The sequence below is a fragment of the Trichogramma pretiosum genome, unplaced genomic scaffold, assembly GCF_000599845.2.
Source record: "Trichogramma pretiosum strain Unisexual culture from Peru unplaced genomic scaffold, Tpre_2.0 scaffold39, whole genome shotgun sequence".
NCBI classification, from domain to species: Eukaryota; Metazoa; Arthropoda; class Insecta; order Hymenoptera; family Trichogrammatidae; genus Trichogramma; species Trichogramma pretiosum.
Window position 1 is genome coordinate 612,366 of NW_019640828.1, and position 22,263 is coordinate 634,628.

General features: G+C 39.4%; 4 protein-coding genes across 4 annotated transcripts; 3 read left to right on the forward strand and 1 right to left on the reverse strand.

Moving 5' to 3' along the window:
* Positions 1-350: 350 nt before the first annotated feature.
* Positions 351-3,245, reverse strand: LOC111694597 (ankyrin-1-like). The gene is made up of 2 exons (XM_023463333.1): positions 2,716-3,245; positions 351-1,775 (listed from the first exon to the last, which is right to left on the reverse strand). The coding sequence occupies exons 1-2, from the start codon at positions 3,124-3,126 to the stop codon at positions 351-353; spliced, it is 1,836 nt and encodes a 611-aa protein (XP_023319101.1). The 5' UTR covers positions 3,127-3,245.
* A 10,227-nt stretch (positions 3,246-13,472) lies between these two features.
* LOC106659572 lies at positions 13,473-14,687 on the forward strand. The gene is made up of 2 exons (XM_014382172.2): positions 13,473-13,639; positions 13,703-14,687. The coding sequence occupies exons 1-2, from the start codon at positions 13,492-13,494 to the stop codon at positions 14,560-14,562; spliced, it is 1,008 nt and encodes a 335-aa protein (XP_014237658.1). The 5' UTR covers positions 13,473-13,491; the 3' UTR covers positions 14,563-14,687.
* A 4,049-nt stretch (positions 14,688-18,736) lies between these two features.
* On the forward strand, positions 18,737-20,626 carry LOC111694598 (tankyrase-2-like). Its single transcript, XM_023463334.1, has 2 exons — positions 18,737-20,463; positions 20,533-20,626. Exons 1-2 carry the CDS (start codon positions 18,737-18,739, stop codon positions 20,624-20,626), a joined length of 1,821 nt encoding a protein of 606 aa, XP_023319102.1.
* A 514-nt stretch (positions 20,627-21,140) lies between these two features.
* Positions 21,141-22,206, forward strand: LOC106659584 (probable 39S ribosomal protein L49, mitochondrial). Its single transcript, XM_014382187.2, has 3 exons — positions 21,141-21,317; positions 21,540-21,744; positions 21,819-22,206. Exons 1-3 carry the CDS (start codon positions 21,228-21,230, stop codon positions 22,097-22,099), a joined length of 576 nt encoding a protein of 191 aa, XP_014237673.1. The 5' UTR covers positions 21,141-21,227; the 3' UTR covers positions 22,100-22,206.
* Positions 22,207-22,263: the final 57 nt, after the last annotated feature.

The window sequence follows — 22,263 nt, forward strand, 5'->3', positions numbered from 1 at the left end:
TTTTAAAATAAATTAATGGAATCATGTCGTATTATAAAGTGGACGGATATTGACGCAGTTTTTTTTTCGAAAACCAATTAACGGACACTTCATTTTCTGTGAGAATTGTCAAAGACTAGAACGACATATCTTAGCTGATCGGGTATTGATATAAATAGCGTATAAAAAGAAAGATGTAAAACTTCTTGATGATTTTTGGTAAATAAAATTGAAATAAAATTCAAGCATGAAAATGTGAAAATCTTAGAGCAAATGATTAAATAAAAAAAATTTTAAACTCATTTATTTGTGTTATATGAAAGCAGATAAATAAATGGAACATTACAAAACAGCAGACGTTGAAAAATACATTACAATGACACATTGACTGACAAACAAACTTTACATAAATCTACGTTCTTCAAATTTTCGATGATCATCTCAGAACAGAGAATCGGCAGCTTATAGCGCGTCAGCTCCAAGAAGCCATCCAATGCCCAGCGCCGGAAAAATCTTCTCGATATTTTCTCACACAAATGCAAAGCGCAAGGCTTCCTGTGCCTTGTAAGGAGCTTGTTTAATTTTTTCGAGCACGCAAACTTGATGTATTCCTCTTTTGCGAGTAGTTTTTTCGTTTCTTCGGGCCTTAGCCGGGTCAGGTCGTAGAGCGTCAAGTCCGGTTTGATTATTATCATGTTTTTTGCTTTTTCCGTGAACTTTACGTCGTCGTACCAAGATTTATCGAGATCCACCGACCTCTCGAACAATCTGTACTTGGAGAACGACGACGCGATCGTCAGGACGTCGTTTCGGTCCAGCTCGTATCCTTTATCCTTGAGATGCTCGACGACTCGCAGAACGTTTGACGCTAGTTGCAATTTAGAGCAATTATGCCCGCTTCCATATAATACGTGCTTGAAGAGGCTCTCGGTAGGAAAAGAGAATTTGGACAGATCAGCGCCACGATCCAACAGAACATCGACCGTATCCAACGAGAGATGTGTCACGGCCAATTGAAGCGGTGTCTGGCCCAACTTGTTTCGAGCATCGACCTGAACCGTCTGCTGGACCTCGTCACAAGTCTTGAAGAATATCCGCAAAAATATAGGGCCTTTTTTGGTTACAAGCATGGTGCAAATCAAATGCAGAGGAGTTGATCCTTCCTGATTGACAGCATTCGGATTGGCGCCATGTTTTAGCAGAAATTCGACCATGTGTCCGCATCTGTTTTTTATTGCCGAATGCAATGGTGTGTTACCCTTGTTGTCTCGGGCATCGACCAGCACAGGACGATTCAATGCGTCACTGATATCCAAAAACGTCTTCGCCACAAATTGTTTGGTCCGTGCAAGGCTCATGAAATGCAGAGGTGTCTTTCCTTTGTCGTTGACCAAGTTCGGATTGGCGCCATTTCTTAGCAGTGTTTCAACCGCCTTCTTTCTGTCGTAACTCAGAGCCAAGTATAACGGTGTGTTACCCTCTTTGTCCCGGGCGTCGACCTGTATTGTCTGGCGTCTGTCTCTGCATATCTCAAAGAACATCTCCGTCAAACCGCCATCGGCGTCTATCTTGAAAATCAAGTGCAGAGGTGTCGATCCGTTCTTATTGGCCAAAGTCAGATTGGCGCCATTTTTCAACAGCAATTTTGCCACCTCCTTCCGCATGTAGGCCAGGGCAAAGTGTAGCGGCGAGTTACCCGTTTCTGGCACGAGACAATTGGGGTCCTGGCCGAGCTCGAGAAATTTCTTCACGACGTTGACACAGCCGTGTTTGCAGGCCACGTGAAAATGCGTTAAGGGGCCTTCCATAAATTACGTAATGGTATTTTTTGATTTTTTCGATACACCCCCCTGCCATGTAATGGATAGTAAGATTCTACATACCCCCCCTCCCCCTCTCTGTAGTAATCGTAATGACCCCTTCCTGAAAAAAAACTGAAAAAACTGATGCATCAAAAAAAAAAAAATCACAAAAACTGACGAGCAATATATTTTTTATAATTCAAACATTGGATTCTTTTTTTATTATTTATTTGTGTTCTAATTTCTAGATTTAACAATTTTTGGATCAATATTTGGTCTCTTGATTAATACATTTTTGAACAAAAATAATTCTTACATTATAAAAATAATAATTTTTAATATAATTTTAAATTATTTTTAAGTAATTAATGTTTTAAGCGTCTTCAGTCCAATCACACTCAAGCCATTCTTGTATGGACTTTATGATGGGTAAATCATCTTCTGGTACAGGTTGCTCATTGGGAATTAATATATCCCTCGCAATAAGCTCCTCGATATCCCACCATTCAACGTCTTCTAAATCATTGTTTTTAACAATACATAAAGCTTCATTTTCGCGGCGCTTAATGACTTCGACAGAAATTTTTTTTTTTACTTTCTTAATTTTAGGATGAATAGCTTTTCTATGCGCTTCAACATTTTTCATACTCGCAAAATATATATCACAGTAGCGGCAAACTCTATCCTTCAAAAATATTTATAATATATAGTAAAAAATGTGTGCTCACGCAGTGTGTGCACTAAAACATAGTTCTGATTCATAATACTATTGATGTGTATAATTTTATAAAAAAAAATTTAATACGAATGTAATATTCAAATTACGTAATATTTTTGAAATACCCCCCTACCCCCCCTACATAATTATTAGTAAGGAAATTCGCCAACCACCCCCCTCCCAAAGGTCATTACGTAATTAATGGAAGGCCCCTAATCCATCTTCGTCGACGTAGTTCATGACGAAACTATCGTAAATTCTAAAAAGCTTATGGACAATGCTTACTTTCTGAAAAAACCGATGTTTGGTCGCACGATGTATGGGTGTGGTGCGACGCAACAAATGCTTGCCATCTTTATCTTTGTAACCGGTATTGATCACAAAGTCAACGAATGATGCTGGATTCCTTCCGTACGCTTCACAAGACTCCGCGAGAAGCCAATCGATCTCGTCAGGACGAAAAATGTCTCGGAGGTTAGGAAGTGGGCCCTGCCAATTAGTGATTAAACTGTAAAATTGCCTGTAAAATTCACGTCGCTCATTTTCCATCTCCCAATTGACATTTTCTCGCATTCTCTTCAATTCGCTCAAACTGTCTTGATTTTCTTGGGCCATTGTTCTAAACATACAAGTTTATAACACTGTATCGCTCAAAAATATATCTCACTTTACAAAAATCACTTGCTGCCGTCGACACGATCTTTCTTCGTTGCTTAGGTAGCGGCGTCGTAACTTGCACTGACTGTGCGAAGCAGATTAATCCTACGTTTGACCGCGTAACTCGCACGAACACGCACTGCTGCAGCAATGAGCGAGACAGAATACAACACGACGCTCTACGCGCACGGGACGAGTGGACGTTACAAAGAAACGAGGGCCGAGATGTAAGTCGCGCGCGCGAATAGAAAAAACAAGGGTCGACCAACCACAGCGAGACAAAAAGCCTATTTCACAGTCGTCACTGTACTGGTCACTTTACTGATTTGCTCGGAGTAACATCAAATAAGGTGTTGCGGATTGAATAAAGGCAAATCAATCCAGCGATTAGTAGTGACGACTGTGAAAAATGCTTATGGTATCGCGCTCGCTTATTTTTTCACGAGTTTACTCTTGTATACCTAGCGCGTCTGTACAAAAGTGTTTATTTTGGAAAAAAAAGGAAAGCCCAAAGAAAGCTATAATATGTCGTGAATCATCGACAGAGCCAATCGTCCGGATTTCGCTCGTCAATAAGATCATGTTAATCCATACATTCAGAGGCGGGTTATCGAGCTCGCCAATTACGCCATGGCAGGGGATGACAAATTTTGAGATGAATATTAAAATGTCTTCTGATACGAGGGTATACGGATCTATTTACTCGATGTTTATCGTGTGAACTTGATGTTGTTGCTCAAGAGTTTTTTAAGAAAAACTTCGTTTTAGAAGGCCAAAAAATTAATCGAAAAAAAAATAGTCGTCAAGTTGGAATTTTTAATTGTTCCAAATGTTGCAAGAACAATGTATAAACAGATAAATCGGTACCTTAATTCTAAACAATATGATCCAAAACGATTCCGACACATTCCCTCGATACACTAATGTTGTTAACAGTAAAATCAAATTAGTTTGAATATTGTCTTTCCCAATCAAACAAAACAATATTACCGGAAAATAAATTTTACTTATTTAATTTCCGTGGCACCGAATAGTAGGATCCGTCGTTTAATTTCGGTACCGAAATGAATAAAAGTGAGAAGAAATCCGGGGAAAATATTTCGGAACATAATTTAAATGAATACGACGTTGGTGTTTCAGACGACAAAAAATATGTTTGTGATATTTGCCAGGAGTCATTTACACTGGAATCAAACTTGATAACCCACCGAGACACAATTCACAATAAAGAGAAAAATTACGTATGCGATAAGTGTGACAAAAAATTTGAGTTCCAAAGTCACTTGAGTAGACATCTAATATCGGCACACAAAAGCCGTAATGATTTTGCATGTGACCAATGTGAGAAGAAATTTTTGAAAAAATCAATTTTGCTTACGCACCAAAAATTAGTACACAAAGAACGCGAAGATTTTTCATGTAACAAGTGCGAGAAAAAATTTGAAAATAAATCAAATTTAATCAAGCACAGAAAAATATTTCACGAAGTTTTCAAAGACTTTTTATGTGAAAAGTGCGCGAAGAGATTTGGTAATAAACATAGTTTGCTCTTGCACATAAAGACAGTACATGATAAATGCGAAAAGAAATTTGGAAAAAAAAGTCAGTTACTCTTCCACCAAAGGATAATGCACAATGCTCAGAAAAATCGCACTTGCGACAAATACGAAAAAAAATTCGTACGCAAAAGATATTTGCTCCCGCACATAAGCGAAGTCCACGAAAGTCGCAAAGATTTCGCCTGTGACAAGTGCGATAGGAAATATGGATCTAAATTAGGTGTGTTGAAGCACCACAGGATAGTACACGAAGATCGCAAAGATTACCCATGCGAAAAATGCGATCAAAAATTTGGACGTAAATTGAATTTGCTCAGACACCAAAGTACGGTCCACGAGGGTCGCAAAGACTTCGCCTGTGACAAGTGCGAGCAAAAATTTGGAGAAAAATGGAAATTGATTAGACATCAAAAAACAGTCCACGAAGGTCGAAAAGATTACGCATGCAACCAATGCGAGAAGAAGTTTGGACAAATGCCACATTTGCTCTCCCATCAAAGGACAGTTCACGAAGGTCGCAAGGATTACCTATGCGACAAGTGCGAGAAGACGTTTGGAAATCCAAGCGCTTTGACCAGGCACCAAAAAACAGTTCACGATGGTCGGAAAGATTACAAATGTGAAATATGCGAGAAAAAATTTGGACAAATATCGCATTTCCTTTTACACCGGAAGTTAGTACACGAAGGTTTTAAAGATTTTGCATGCGACAAGTGCGAGAAGAAATTTGGACAAAAAATAGATGTATTGAGGCATCAAAGAATAGTTCATGAAGGTCGTAAAGATTTCGCATGTGACAAATGCGAGAAGGTATTCGGAGTAAAATCGAATTTGCTTACGCACCAAAGAACAATTCATGAAGGTCGCAAAGACTACGCATGCGAAAAGTGCGAGAGAAAATTTGGACAAAAACATGCTTTGCTGAGGCACCAAAGGAAAATTCACGTAGGTTGCAAAATTTAAGCATGCCACGATTTCGAGAAAAAAATCATGGTTGACAAGAGTATAGATACATATATGTTTTCTAAAATTTCAATAAAAATTTTGCCATTATGATTGTATCTTACTTGATATCAACTATCATTGTACCTTTGTCCATCATGACGGTTGTTTCATTATTGGATACTTAATTATCTGCAAGGCTGTTCAAGCAACGATCGGCCGAGAGTTTTTTTCACATAATGTTTAGAACTGAATTTTTAAAAAAAAACCTGTATTATACATGACCCTCTATTCATAAAACATGCGCTGAAGAAAGCTTTTGATGAATTTGCTGAAATACTTATTATTTATGCTAAAAGACAATTGATTAGTTATAACAATAATATCTCACTGAAAAAAACCAACTTCTCTTGATTCAGTTTAAACCAAAAAATGTTTTCTTAAATATCTTCAAAATCAGTAAGAAGCCCTCGTTATTGTTTTTTCCTCTCCCTCGGTACTTTTATCGATCCAAAATCTTACACCAATGTCCTTCGAATTGCGCGAAAGTTCGCGCTGGGGGTGACACACTTTTTCCGATCCGCCACCGCATATACATCGCAGCAACTTAAACGTAGGAGTTAGATCTTTCGACTATTGGCCCGATGTAAAAAAAAAGAATCGAAAGCTCGTACTTTTCTTTTTAAAATTTATGTGAGACAGGAAAAGCAAAATCAAGTGCGAGCAAGCTCAAATCGATTCCTCGAATCGATCGTAACGCAGCTACTGCATCGCAGCCCTTATTAAGCTTCAAGGAGACAGTACGTATGTATAAGCTGGCTGGACGAACGAACGCGCGCATATGTTGACTATATATATATATATATTGTACGAGCGCACATATGTGTTATGTAAATACAATGGCCATCATCGGGAGTCCAGTGGACGGGACCGTTATATACCGAAGAACTGCACGTACTCGAGATTCACCCTTATAATATATAACATAATAATAAATACGTAATAGAGTCAAAGGATCCTTGGCTCTCTCTCTCTCTCTCTCTCTTTATTCGATGCTCTTATATGTACTTGATACATAACGAAGCACTTGACTGACTCTGTATATACTATAATACTGCCCTTGGAGCAGAGCTCAGACTTATTTATCTCGAAAAGGACTCGACGCTCTTATAAGTATGTTATGACTATGGATCAAAGAAGCGACTCGATGCGATTTATGTACATAAATATATAAATTTCTTCCTTAAAAGATCTCGTTTTTGTAATCTCCTTCTTTCTTTTCCCTTCTAATTGTCCTCTCTCTCTCTCTCTCTCTCTCTCTCTCTCTCTAAAAACAACAAAGATATGTACGTATGTACAACTATTCGTGAGTTTAAGTACAAGCAGCAGTCATTTTTCGCTCCCTCGAACACCAAGTAAAATATCGCGTATATAATACCCGCGCGAGGTGTGACTGTGTAGGTACGTATATATATAGCAGTGTGGCATCAGCAGCAGCAACATGTCTATCTCTCTCTCTCTCTGTCGAGCGATTGGCATTAATCCGAGGGAGAGACGAACGTGTGCAACTACACATACAACATATAGGTATATATACATATAAACGACGCGGGCTTATACGATATGTAGTGCAGCACTACACCGTCAGCACTAATGGAAGGTAGTAGTAGTGGTGGTGGTGGTGGTGGTAGTGGTAGTAGTGGCTGGTAAAGCAGAGAAGAGAGAAGCGAAGAGAGAAGGAAGCTTCCATCTCTCGTCAGCGCGCTTGAGTTATATAGGCACCTTCTCTATATACACTCGCCACTTTGTGCACCGTCTCGGCTCTTTCTCGGCATTCTTTTACCTATATTTACCTTCGTCTCTATCTGTCGAGCTCTTCGACGCCTTTAACTCGAGCTACTCGAATGCCACTGTGCAACTGCAGCGATGCAGCGTACACACGAGTTGCAACGGAGTAGTAGGGAAAATTTTGGACGATCCCATCTGTTAATATGAAAGAAAATGCCTCGACGCTCGCTACTCGGAGTTCTGAGTAATTCCGAGTTTATAATACGAGAGAGGAGCAGCAGCAACAGCAGCATATGTGTACACGGCAGAGAGAGAGAGCCAATATATAGAGAGAACGAGGCGCGCACCGCAACAACGACTCGCAGAGAGCTCTCGTTGCGCCGCGGAGAGCTTCGGACTCCATTTTGCGCTACAAAAGCCAAGAGACAGAGAGAGAGCCGTGTGCCGCGCAGCTATGTATACGTATTAGCCTCTCTCTCTCGCAACACTACACGCGCGGTTCAGGCAGCAGCAGCAGCAGCAGCCAACGCACATTTTATATCCGCTCTCAGCGGCCTCGTACATTTATATGCATATACTATGAGATTGTAATTTTCTTGTTCGTTCCTTCGACTCTTTTTCCCCCTATTTTATTTTTACTTTTCTTTCGTTATATGCACCTCGTTGCCTGCTGATTCTGCGCGAGAAAAAAGTACAAGGTATATAAGAATGCGGGGCTTTTTTAGGACGATATTGCGCACATGGGCGGTGGTATAGCCGATTTTTCCCCGATATAAGCGTTCTCCACCCGCTAATGCTCCCGCGCGGGCATTCCGCGGAATCTCTGACGGGGTTTCGGTGTATATAGTGGACCAGCTGCGACTTAAAATAACTATATAATACGTAAAGCAGCGGGAGCAGCGCGTGTACAACAAGTTCGCCTTTTTTTTAGGAAAGAGAGGGGGGAGGGCGAAAATTTTCTTCTTTCATCGAGCAGCTGCTGCTGCTGCTGCTGGACAAGCTTTCCTTTGTGAATTGTATCATGCGCAGATCGCGTGTACGGTGCTCGTGCAAGTTTGGGCCCCGTGAAGTAAGCCAATTGCCAATTGGACTTAAAAATTTTTCGTTACACGAATTTGAGATATTCGTTTAGGAAGAAATAAACAATACCAGCGCGGGTCTCGAAAGTATGACTCGAGCCATGCACACACACACACACACACACTCGTATACGTGAAAAAAATATACGCAATATTAGCGTTTTTTTTAGTCTCTGCGATTGCGAATGAAAAATTGGTAACGACTATGCGTCATAACTATGCATGAGCTGTTGTTGGCTCGTACACACACACGCGCACACCCACATACACACAGGCGCATAATACGTGTGTATGTAATTCAGCGTTAGTTCAGTATTATACGTATGTGTGTGTGTGTGTGTGTGCGGCGTGTCACGTACACATAGATGGTCTATATAATATTTATTATATTGCGTAATATGCTCTGCAGCTATATACAAGTCTCGTATATATAATAATAACGAAGAGGGAAAAAGAGAGAGAGATTCACGAAAAACGACGCGATCGCGAGAAGAGAAAAGAAAAGAAAGAAAGGAAACAATGCCCTCAGCGCCTTTCCTACAATATACATATACCTACCTATATCCTCTCCGATTTATATTATTATGGTTCTCTCTCTCTCGTTCTTATAGCTGTATAAGATGGGCCCACTCGGAATTTCGCGTAGCTCGTAAAAAAAAAGTATATTATCCGCGAGGCGCAGCTTCGAGGTTGAGAGAAGAGAGAAACACACGAGCAGCTATATATGATACGTAATGAACGAAGCTTTTTTATCGTGCGATGCTTTGGAGCGATGATTTTTCTGGACTGTATATAAAAAAAATGACGCGGGATTTTTGCTCCTTTTTATAATAATATGTTTGTCTCAATCGCTACATTATAATCTATCGGCTTTTCCGATAATAGGTTCCGTGAGAAAATCGCGAGATATGTATTTTCCTGCCTCGAGGCTGTGTGCTGCATATGTAGCATAGAGATATAGATACGAGAGAGGCTCGAGTCTGCTTGTATATATCGCACTCGCCTATGTACACATTTGGAACTTTTGTGTATAATATACAAACTCAAAGGATTACAACATCTCACCCCTTAGTAGCAGCAGCAGCTCGAGCTGGGCTACTCGCTGAATCAGCATAACAGAGAAGCTAAAGGATTAACGGTGAATGTGTGTATGTGTGTGTTTTTACGCATACAGATACATCTGGCGAACATGTGGGTTCGTGGCTGCTAACATGACACTACTACATGCATAAATACGTACATAAGTAGGCTTGCAACCGTATTCAAAATCCAACGATCCAACAGGCGGTATATAAGTAAAGAAAATCCCGAAACTTTCTTCGCATCTGTACATTCGTGCGTTATGCATATGTACACCAATGCCAACGTCTATCGCACGCACACATATTCATGCATGATATACATGTGTACGTGTAATGCGCTCACTAGAGCCGCAGGTTCTGTGACGGTCTCAAAAGTGCCACACAGCAGCAGCAGCAGCTTGTATCGTATCAAGAGCCTCAGCCCTGCGCTGCCATTTATACATTACACGTTTTCAATTCTATATGTATGTGTGTATGCGTGTATGTGTATGCGAGATCATCGTTGAGAGTCCGAGAGAAAGAGAGAGATATAATACTTTTGCGTAACGGTAAATGCGTGTGTGTGTATGACATCGATGCGTCTTTAACACAAAATCCAGTGAGAGACTCGACTTTCGGAAAATTCGACGGATTCTCATCCTAAATTCGATTTTTCGCTCAACAAACAGCGCAAATTTGATATCGGAACTCGATATATCGCCAATCGTTCAGCCTAAATAATACATTAAAATAATGCGATTATCATTATTATCGTTGTCGGACCGTGTTGATTCTTTTACCGTATACACCGAAAATTTCACGATTCTTTATTACAATTCTACGTGTATGTGTGTCGTTAACGATCGGCGTTTCGGAGGCAGTTCCATGCGCGAACCGCGCGATATATGAACAATCAAGATATATTCCTCGTATCTAATCTGCGAGTGGCCTTTCGTCGCGCACACGCGCACATAAAATCTAGATATAAGCGTTAATTTGAAAAAAAAATCAAGATAAATGAATTCGAGGCTTTTATGTGTGTAATAGGTCCGTAATATACATCAACTGCTGCTGCTGCTGCTGCTGCTGCCGCGCGTTATTTTTACGGAGGAAAATCGAGAGGTGATTTATGCATCGATGTTTTTTTTTAGTTCGTAAAAAGATTAAAGATGGAAAAATCGCAAAACCTCAATAATCCGTCGATCGACGATCGACGTTACGCTACTTTTACCGTACTTTAATTTTACGATGATTTTGATCCTCGAATATCCGATGCGGAATGCAAAAGCGTAGAAAAAAATCTTTCAACGCAGACTCGACGCGCTTAAAAGCTTATAGGAGTGCAAATCGCTATATTACTCGGTTGGTTTCGATTTCGCGATTGTTGCAAATAGTTTTGCAAAAAGAACGAAAAACGATCGATTCCAGCGATGGAGTCGTCGCGCGACATTAAACGACATCTGTAAGCGACGATGTAAAGAGAAAAAAAGAACTGCTTCGCGACTCCTCTAGCTTCGTTGCGACTTTGGCGTGTGGGCCCACGCGGGGTTACTCTAGGTCAATTTTCGCGCGATCGCATCCGGTCCACAGATTGTCATAAATCGAGTTTACGAGAATAGAAATGTATATACAACGAGAGTCAATTTCGACGCTTTTGCGCGTGGGCTGCTCTATATTAAAGAGGGGGAAGAAACATCGTGATTCCGAGGGTGGGATGTATATTGATATCATGTCAAAATTTTCACGTATAAGTACGTGGAGTATATGTGTGCAAGAAATGATTTATGATGTGGTTGTAGAACCAAAGTGGATGCGTTGTATTTTTTGTTGACTCGGAGAAGATATTCACGCTATGAAACTTTGACAATGAATTTAAAATGCCTCATAAATGCATTAAAAATGATAACTAGAGGCTCAGCTGCATCATTTGTTTAAAAGTTAAACACGTTAGTTGAAAGATACGTTTCCGCGACGATGCTTATGAATTTTTTACCAACCTTGATATTTATAACAATCATTTTCAACTGATTACTTGTTATTATTGATCGTCTCGAGATTTTAATCAAGTGTGATTCATTAAATTTGTAAAGTTATAGATTGTTCGTTCAGTGGATTTTGTTAAGGATATAGTTTTTTCTTTATTTTAGTAATTAACTAAATAGTATATTATGAAAATAATTGATTTAATTTCAATTTTTAAATGCTGAAAGCAATGATATCACTAAATACGTTCATAATGCTGTTTTACAGATTTTATAAGCCATTAAAAAATATTTGCAACACTCAAATTTCTTGCAATTGAATAATTCAACTCCAGTGTCTGTATCACCGTAACGATACCTGTTACTACAAGTGTTCATTTAGTACTTAAAAGTGAGATACACCTGATGTTGCACCTGCTCGTGAACACAAAATATACATTCCGTGTACATGACTGCGGATACGCTCAGTTACGTTCCCTTTTGGGAGCTGTGACGGCGACGACCTACGAGTTCGACACCTCTTCGCGAATTCCAATTTTTTTTTATTTCATTCATCGATCATCGGCGAAAAAAATTACCGTCGTCCGATGAAAACTACTCGTCGCGATTACGGCCAATTTATCGATCGAGTTTCGTCGCGTCTGACTATACCTAATCCGAAACTACTGATCCAACAAGACATTATCGAGTCGCTTTACGGTAAAAAATCATGATTCGTCGAAGACGAGGGCAGGTAAATTTGACAGTGAAGCTTCGGGTGACCGTCTTAAGTTAGTCGTAATTTTTACCGAGGCGATTAATTACGTTCACGACGACGAGTAGCGCGGCCGAAACTCGCGACGATGCCGAAGCTGCGCGCGGCGCCTCGATTGTACAGTTATAGCTGTGAATTTTCGAAGGAGTCGTAGCATACGGAAACATTTTTTTAGAGAGAATAAGTGAATGAATTGCTTGCTCTGCGTATATCGATAGGCTGCGATCGTCAATTTCATAATTTCAATATCATACTCGTTAATGAGTTTAATCATTATGACACTCACAGAGTTTGTTTTTGGTTCAAACAAATGCCAAATGATTTTTTATTCAAATAATAGTTATTACTTCATTGAAAATTATGGCGATTACAATTTAGTATAATTTAAAATAAGAAAAGAGTAGAAATTATAAAAATCGTTTGCAGAAATCTGAAATATATCCTATAATCAATCTTTTTTCGTTTGTGGGTATACAAATGGTACATCTGGTGTTGAGAATATGAACTGTTTTGAAAACTAAAATTTCTAAGATACACGTGAAGGAACTAATGCTACTTTAGAATTTTAATTTATAATATCTTATAATTTGAAGTCAATAGGATAACGATTGTTTAAATTATTGATTAAGATGATTCGAAAAATTATGTTTTAAGGTACAGGCAAATTTCGAAGCGCTGTATGATTGCTGGACGCTTGCACAGTCTTTGCACAGTAGAAAAAAACTCTAAATTTGTTTTAAATTTTTTATTCCATAAATCTTATGGAATCTATATCAAATTTTTTTTTGAAAACACTACTATCTAATAATTGATAATCATAAACAACACCTATTTGCATTACAGTTTATTTCATTATTAAAATAAGTACAACATGTTCTCTAATACATAAGCATGACACGTACCATTGAAAAGTTATCCTGTATAAAAAATTGGTCTCTTTTTCTTGTTATGAAAAAGTTGAAGTTTTTCAAAAATACAAATAGTAACGAATGACATTTCGGAAATAAATTGCAATAAAAAAAAGTTTGTCGCTCTAGAATTGATATAACTCTATTGTCGATACGCCGGCGAACAACGAACGATATTTTTTCCTCGCTATATATACCAGTACGTTGGAAATTGTTTACGATTTTACAGTCGCGCGCGCGCGTTTGACCAGTGCTCGAATCGATGTTTACATCGATTCGAAAGTCAGTAGCTCTCCTCTCGTTGATCTATTCTCACCGAGAGCCTCAAGCTCGCTCAATTTTTTTTTTTGGTATAAAAATGGCCGCAAAACGCCGGGGAATGCAAGAGGCCAACGAAGAACGGTACTCAGGTAAATTTCACGTTATTCCTAATTACATCGCGAGATCTAAAACAATTATGTAATTCTTCGAAGATGCTTCCCTTGTCAATGACGAGACGAATGATTTACCCCGGGCCCGACGATCGATTCAAGAAGGCGAATCGGAAACGGACGGCGGCGATGCCGCGACAAATAATCCAAGTATTCAAATACGTAGCGGTAGATTATTGATCGAGGATAAGGATGCGGAAAAGGATGACTATCCCGCGAGGGATAATCCACCACCCGAGCGCCGCCGACGATCCTTTCAAACGAACGAACCTGCTCAAAGCCGTAATAATAGCGGCCTGGTACTGATCGAAGACGTCGAACCAGAAAGCGACGGCTATCAACCGTTGACCATCGAAGAGATCGATCTCGAGAAAAACGATCCAGCCTATAACCCGATGCTCGACGAAGACTCGTCGGACGCGAACTTGTACGACGTGTACAGAATGTTGGCGGACATTGAGAGGCGTTTACAACCCGCCTTGCCACCGCTTGAAAACGAACCGCGAGTAAACGGCGACTTGAACAATTTGAACGATCCTCAGCTCGTTCAGCCAAGACCGATCCCAGCGAACGCTATAGATTGGGGTCTTCTAGGCGACGAACCGAGAGACGGCGAAAATGTGCTCGACTATTTTATTCGGCACGTAGTAGAGCGAGGAAGCGAATCGGAGATAGAGAACGACTCGGAAACGGAGCGACACGAGCGCCGAGGACCTCTCGAAGCGGAGCGGCATTTTTACGATTGCACATTGAGAAGCATTACGAATAAAATAAGGATGGCAGCCGTTAAAGCCGTGACCCACGATCCGGATCAAGCTCGATCGTTAGCCTTTAGAGAAGCGTGCGAGAGAGCTCTTGCGATTTATGAGAACGCGCGTCCACAGCCACTCCAAGATAATTAAGTAAAACCTATAAATCACTATACATTTTTCGTGAAATAAAAAAACAATTTTCGCGTAGAAGACGTCTGTACATTTCTCAATTTGTTAAAATAATAATAATAATAATTTGGAAAAGAAATGGAAAACTAAGCTATTTGTTTATGTACGCTGAAAAAAATGCACGACATAAATTTAAAATCAATAAGTAACAAGAAAACTTCTCAAGCGCACTAGCAATATTGCCCAAGGGCATTGAATTTATTTAAGGAGAATAATTTGTATTAACTAACAGTATTCTTATAAAATAAATTTTGATTTTCTTTTAACATTTTGAAATGGAAGCATGAAACGGAAAAATTCTCGGTTGAAGATAACTTGCCTGTTTTGAAAAATTGAAACAATTCCAAACTTGGTTGGTTTGCGTTCTTAGTGGTTTTCAACTTTGATTCAAATAGTTTTTTTTTCAAACGTTGGGTTACGTTGCATTTGAAAACATTATTGAAATTGTCATCGATCTGAGAAAGGTATTTTTATAAAAGAGACTTCGTTTGGGCATGCTCGAAAGTCATGTAAAAAAATTGAACCAAAACAAAAGGCAGCACACGATCGAGAACTCAACCGACGACGAGCAACGTTAAATTCGTTATCTCGGAAAATTCGTCCTGACTGGTCGTCACAAGGATTTATCAAAAAGAAAACGACGATAATCCGTTGCCGCGCCCATCAGTAGAAAAGTCGCGTTACGCACTGACGCGTCGAGACAAGCGCCGAACACGCACAGACACGCGTAACGTAACGATATTACAAAATATGCTGCCTTGAAACTTTTGAAGGAACACATTCTCGACAACATTTTTAATTTAAATTTACTGTTCTAAACTGATATCTATTTAAGAACGTGCAATTGGGGTTTTCTTATACGACAAACGCTGAAAACTCGAAGTCACGAGTCGATGCTCGATTGTCTTTTTTTTTATTCCCGCGTTCAACACGTTGGCGTCGATGCATCGAGTCAAGTCAAGGGGGGGGNTCAAGTCAGGGGGGGGGGGGGGTTAGTTCGATCGATTTGAATCATTGTTTCTCTTTAATCGAGAGGAAATTGTTTCGTTTTCCTGAAAACGTCGTGGATGCGAGTTGCAGCTCTCGATCGTGTCTGCTCAATTAACTGCACACAAACATACCAGTAACGAATGCGACTTCATAACTCTGGATCCTTCAACGATCTTCGATAGGCTAAATCCGATGCACAACACTTTTTTCCGAACAATAACGATTCGATTGCATTTACGATATTTACGTATATAGGTCGGCGAAAACTTCGTCTCTGTCCGTTGACTGTTATTATCATTGTTACGATTTCACACTTCACAGTCGACTCCACGAGCGAAGGGGCAGCACTTGTCTATGTGTGCATATCGGCCGGCCCAAAATTGGACTAATCGCGCGTTCGAAAAAAGTCTTCTGCACAGTCGACGTTATTTGCGGAGACGGCGACGCGTTGTTCGAAAAATGTATCATGATAAACGAACTGACAGTAATAGCTATACCTTCCTAAATTTATAATTTTGAAATGAAATAGGATCAATAAATCCTTCTGGAAGAAGAAATTAATTTAAAAAGATATTTATCCGATATTGAGCATGTTGTTAGAATATAGTTTCAGATAAGTCAAAGTTTAAAATGATGAAATTATTGTTTTCTTACATTTTCTTCAATTTTTTATTAATGTTTTAGAACTGCCTTAGTTGTTAGCTACTTGTGGGTTTTATTAGTGGCTATTTTGTTATTGTTTAGGTGTACTTGGGTGTTGTAAGGGTCTTATATTTTGGTATTATGGGTAGATAAAACGTCCAATATACCTATTAATACATTAACCCTAAATTCAGTTTATTCTGATCCTTATTAACTTTCAATAAAAGGAAATTTATTTGTTAGTGATAATTATGATTGCTTACTAATCCAATTGATTGCAATGGTTTTTTTAGTTTGTCTTCAATTGAGTAAATGAAATGTTTCATACGCTCATCATAAACTCCTGACTATAGTATATCAGGGAAGCTTTTGTGAACGACATGCTTTTGTGTACAATGATACGAAATAGATTTATTCAGATATCTCTGTAATATACATTGTCGAATGCTCTTAAGTCTGGGTTGATTTATGACATTTAGACATGTAAATTTCTAAAAAGAACTTGAATTTCATTATTATTGATTCCATCTGTCCTGCATACAAGCGCTCATAGCTTTAATAATAAAATATAACTAAATTCCATAATTTTACTGAATGCATCTACAAGTTTAGATATTTTGTAGATTAAAAACACCAGTAAAAAAGTTTAAGCGACCACTAGAACTCATTTCTTTCAGTCACTCAATATTGAGTTAAAAATTTTTGAAATATTTGAAAAAGTCAACATTCTAAGAGAAGTGCCAACTTTGGGCATTTGTAACGGGATGGTAGCAGGTCTTTAATACCGAGACATATCTGGCATTAAAAACAATGTTTTAATCAAACTGCACTATGTAATGCAGTAAGCGCTGCTTAATATTTATACAGTAAGCACATAGGGAATTCCTGCATGATACAGTGCGCAATGCATTGTGAATGTGCCACACTGGTGTAATCATTTATGGTAGAGATTGATCGATTTTTCAAAAACATTTATTAACACAGTCGTAATAATATTATATAGAAGTTAATTATTTTAGACTAAAACATTTATTTGACCAGATTTTACCCAAAATTATTAAAAAATTATCAAAAAATCTTTTTTTTTTTTATTTTTATTCCCAATTTACCAACACCTGCTGTTTTATTAAATAATCCTTATAATTCGATAATTTTTCATTTATTCTATTTTACAAAGGTATAGTTTTTTAAAACCACTTGTGCGATCTACAGAATCGTCTATGGGATTTACGATCGACTACTCGACGCGCGCCACGCAGCTTCACTTCGGCGTCGTCGTGAGCGTAAACGATCGCCTCGGTGAAAATTACGACTAACATAAGACGGTCACCCGAAGCTTCACTGTCGAATTTACCTGCCCTCGTCTTCGACGAATCATGATTTTTTACCGTAAAGCGACTCGATAATGTCTTGTTGGATCAGTAGTTTCGGATTAGGTATAGTCAGACGCGACGAAACTCGATCGATAAATTGGCCGTAATCGCGACGAGTAGTTTTCATCGGACGACGGTAATTTTTTTCGCCGATGATCGATGAATGAAATAAAAAAAAATTGGAATTCGCGAAGAGGTGTCGAACTCGTAGGTCGTCGCCGTCACAGCTCCCAAAAGGGAACGTAACTGAGCGTATCCGCAGTTATGTATACACAGAATGTATATTTTGTGTTCACGAGCAGGTGCAACATCAGGAGTATCTCACTTTTAAGTACTATAAATAAATGAACACTTGTAGTAACAGGTATCGTTAATGCGGTACATCAACTGGAGTTAAATTATTCAGTTGCAAAAATATGTTTATATTAAGCAAAACGTTCAATATTCACATAATATTCAAAATTTTCAATTACGAAAATAACAGGAACACAATATATCCCTAATAAATCAGTTAAAAATTATTGTGATTAATGAATATTTATCATGATTGACAAAACAAAAAAATGCAATTCAACCCTAAAGGCATCCGTTTTTGAGAACGTATCGATCGAGAGTTTCGAAAACGCATAGTAAATTCCGTGACCGAGATTTATAATTTTAAATTTGCCGTTCGACGATGATTTTTATTCGAACAAGAGTCAACTTCAAACAACTCAGTCACCCGATGGATCGAGCTGCAAGTCGGGGGTTAGTTACAATCGAATCGTCGTGGATGTTTCTCTTTAATCGAGAGGAAATTTTTTCGTGTCCAGCTGAAAATGTTGCTCTATCGAATTCGCCTCGCAACGTGTTAGCTCGATGAACCACACACAAACACGCCTGTAATGAACGCCACAATACCCTTGGGATCTTCAACGAATTTCATTACCACTCGCTCGCGTCGCAGCGGTGCGTGTTCGTGCGAGTCACGCGGTCAAACCGTAGGATCAATCTGCATCGCACAGTCAGTGCAAGTTACGACGCCGCTACCTACGCAACGAAGAAAGATCGTGTCGACGGCAGATAGTGATTTTTGTAATAAGTGAGATATATTTTTGAGCGATATCGTGTTAAATTGAGTGTTCAGAACAATGGCACAAGAAAATCAAGACAGTTTGAGCGCATTGAAGAGAATGCGAGAAAATGTCAATTGGGAGATGGAAAATGAGCGACGTAAATTTTACTGGAAATTTTGCAGCTTAATCACTAATTGGCAGGGCCCACTTCCTAACCTCCGAGACATTTTTCTTCCCGACGAGATCGATTGGCTTCTCGCGGAGCCTTTTAAATCGTACGGAGGGGATCAAAAAACACTCGTTGACTTTGTGATCAATACCGGCTACAAAGATGAAGACTGCAAGCATTTGTTACTTCGCACCACACCCATACATTGTTCGGCTAAACGTTGGTTTCCTGGCAAGGATATCGTGGTCGGTAAGCTTTTTAAAATTTACGACAGTTTCGACGTGAATTACGTCGACGAAGATGGATTAACGCATTTTCACATGGCCTGCAAGCACGGCTGTGTCGACGTCGTGAAGAAATTCCTCGAGCTCGGCCAGGATATCAACTGCATCGCGCCAGAAACAGGTGACTCGCCGCTTCACTTGGCGCTGGAGAACTATAAGACGGAGGTGGCTAAATTGCTGTTGAGAAATGGCGCCAGTCTGACTTTGGCCAATAAGGACGGATCGACACCTCTGCACTTGATTTTCAAGATAGACGCCGATGGCGGTTTGACGGAGATGTTCTTTGAGATATGCAGAGACAGACGCCAGACAATACAGGTCGACGCCCGGGACAAAGAGGGTAACACACCGTTATACTTGGCTCTGAGTTACGACAGAAAGAAGGCGGTTGAAACACTTTTAAGAAATGGCGCCAATCCGAACTTGGTCAACGATAAAGGAAAGACACCTCTGCATATTATGTGCCGTGGATGGATTCATGAAGACTTGGTGAAGATGTTTTTAGATATCAGTGACACATTGAATCGTCCTGTACAGGTCGATGCCCGGGACAACGAGGGTAACACACCGCTGCACTTTGCTCTGCTCAACTGCCGGCTAGATGTGCCAAAATTGCTGCTAAAACACCGCGCCGATCCGAATGCGGCCAACCAGGAAGGTTCGACTCCTCTGCACTTGATTTGCAAGAATGTTCAAAGTGGCCCTAAATTGTTGCGGATATTCTTCAAGACTTGTGACGAGGTCCAGCAGACGGTTCAGGTCGATGCTCGAGACAAGTTGGGCCAGACACCGCTTCAATTGGCCGTGACACATCTCTCGTTGGATGCGGTCGATGTTCTATTGGATCGTGGCGCTGATTTGTTTGAATTCTCTTTTCCCACCAAGAGCCTCTTCAAGCACGTATATGGAATTGGGTATGATTGCTCTAAATTGCAATTAGTGTCAAACGTTCTGCGAGTCGTCGAGCATCTCAAAGATAAAGGATATGAGCTGGACCGAAACGACGTCCTGACGATAGTGTCGTCGTTCTCCGAGTACGGATTGTTCGAGAAGTCGGTGGATCTCGATAAATCTTGGTACGACGACGTGAGGTTCGCAGAAAAAGCAAAAAACATAATGATAATCAAACCGGACTTGTCGCTCTACGACTTGACCCGGCTAAGACCCATAGAGACGAAAAAACTACTCGCTAAAAAGGAATACATCAAGTTTGCGTGCACGAAAAAATTAAATAAGCTCCTTACAAGGCACAGGAGGCCTTGTGCTTTGTATCTGTGCGAGAAAATATCGAGAGAATTTTTCCGGCGCTGGGCACTGGATGCTTTCTTGGAGCTGACGAACTATCAACTGCCCATACTTTGCTGTGAAATGATCATCGAAAATTTGAAGAACGAAGATTTATGTAATATTTGCCAAAGTCACAAGGACAGTGAAATAAAAAGTGAAATGGATTGTGAAAACGAAAAACCGGTGAGGGGTAGAAAAGCTCAAAAAAAGCTGTACGATGTATAGTGTATAGTGCATAGCTATAAGAATAATTAAGGTTCTTTTTCATTCATAGTTGCATGTTTTGCTTAAAGGCTATACGGTTCATAGCTCGTGATGGCGATCATCATTTACTTTGATGTATTTTTTAATATTTCGTTTTGTTCAATTTTTCTTATCGTACAAATAAATCAATTGAAAAAAAATTGTATTCTGTAATTTTCTTTGATTTTCATATTTGTGTTTTTATCTTGCAAACGCTCTTTAATGAAACTGCTAATTTGATTTTTTTCCATTCACTAGTGTTCGGCTTACAACAACAAATCTACGTATACCTACATAAAATTCAATGCATACAGCACAACGCGTTTCTGAGCAATATAAGCTTGGAGACTACGTCTCTGTCGGTTTGTTGTTATTATTTTGCCTATACGATAACTGGCGTTCAGTGTGTCACGATTGCAGAGTCAACTCCACGCGCGAAGTGGCAGCACTTGTCTGTCTATTTCAGCCGGGCCGAAATCGCAGTAACTCGCGTGAACCGAAAAAGGTTGTCTGCTCTGCCCCGTTATTGTTGTTTACGCGAGACGTGTGGTGTTGGTTGAAAAATCTCCGCTGAATTGACGAAATGGCAGCATTGCAGTTTTTGAGCAGAGCTGCGAGGACGGTCGTCGTCGGCGGGACGAATCGTTTCACCGCATTGGCGGCGATAAATTTGGTGAGATACTGAAAAAAAAACATCAACGCGAGTGGTATGACACTGGCGCAGGTTATGGTTAAGCAGTGCAGTTTCAATTGTTGTTCGAGTTTTTTCGTTTGTTGAAAAGTCATTGTTATTTTTTCCACTTTGTTTGCGAGTGACTCCTTATTCGGGATGGGTTTCGTGTAGAATGAAATTTAAATTTGTGTGATTACATTAAATGCATTGTATTAATTACAGGCTCCAAAGAGAAATTATGCCGACGATTATAAACAGGAACAGAGCGTAATGTACGATGAGCTCGATCAAAGTACTCTTCCCAAATTCGAAACCTCCAATGATCCAGCGGAATGGAAATTTGTTGAACGATTGATCCCACTCGCATTGGTTCCAACGCCAAAATCATTTACAGAGCCAAGTCCATCTGGATGGACTACTCCCAAAAGTAAAGAAATTCACTTTATTCATTTCTAACGTTTTGATAATATCTAATTTCATGTTTTTCTTTTTTATATACAGAGGATGCATTGAAGCTACCTTATTTTGTAAGTAGGACTAAGAACCACATGCAGCCAGTTTATTATAGAATCAAAGAACGAAGTCTCAGGCATACAACCGTTATTAAAAATATTGATGGCGATATTTGGCTCATGGGAGAGCATTTAAAAGATTATCTCAAGAGGAACACTAAGAAAAAAGATTTAATAGCTCTCAAAGTGAATGAAATGAATGGTACAATATCGGTTAGAGGGGATCATGTAGCATGGGTCAAGAAATGGATGGATGAAAAAGGATTCTAGATCAAAAGATAGTTGTAAATAATTCTAGGTGCAAAATTTCATAGTTCTGATCTATTGGATAAGTCATTGTTAAAATATTTTGAAATAAAAACTTTTTTTTTAAAAACCATGAGTCACATTTATTTATCATAAAATCTAGTCATATGTAATTAATCAATTATAAA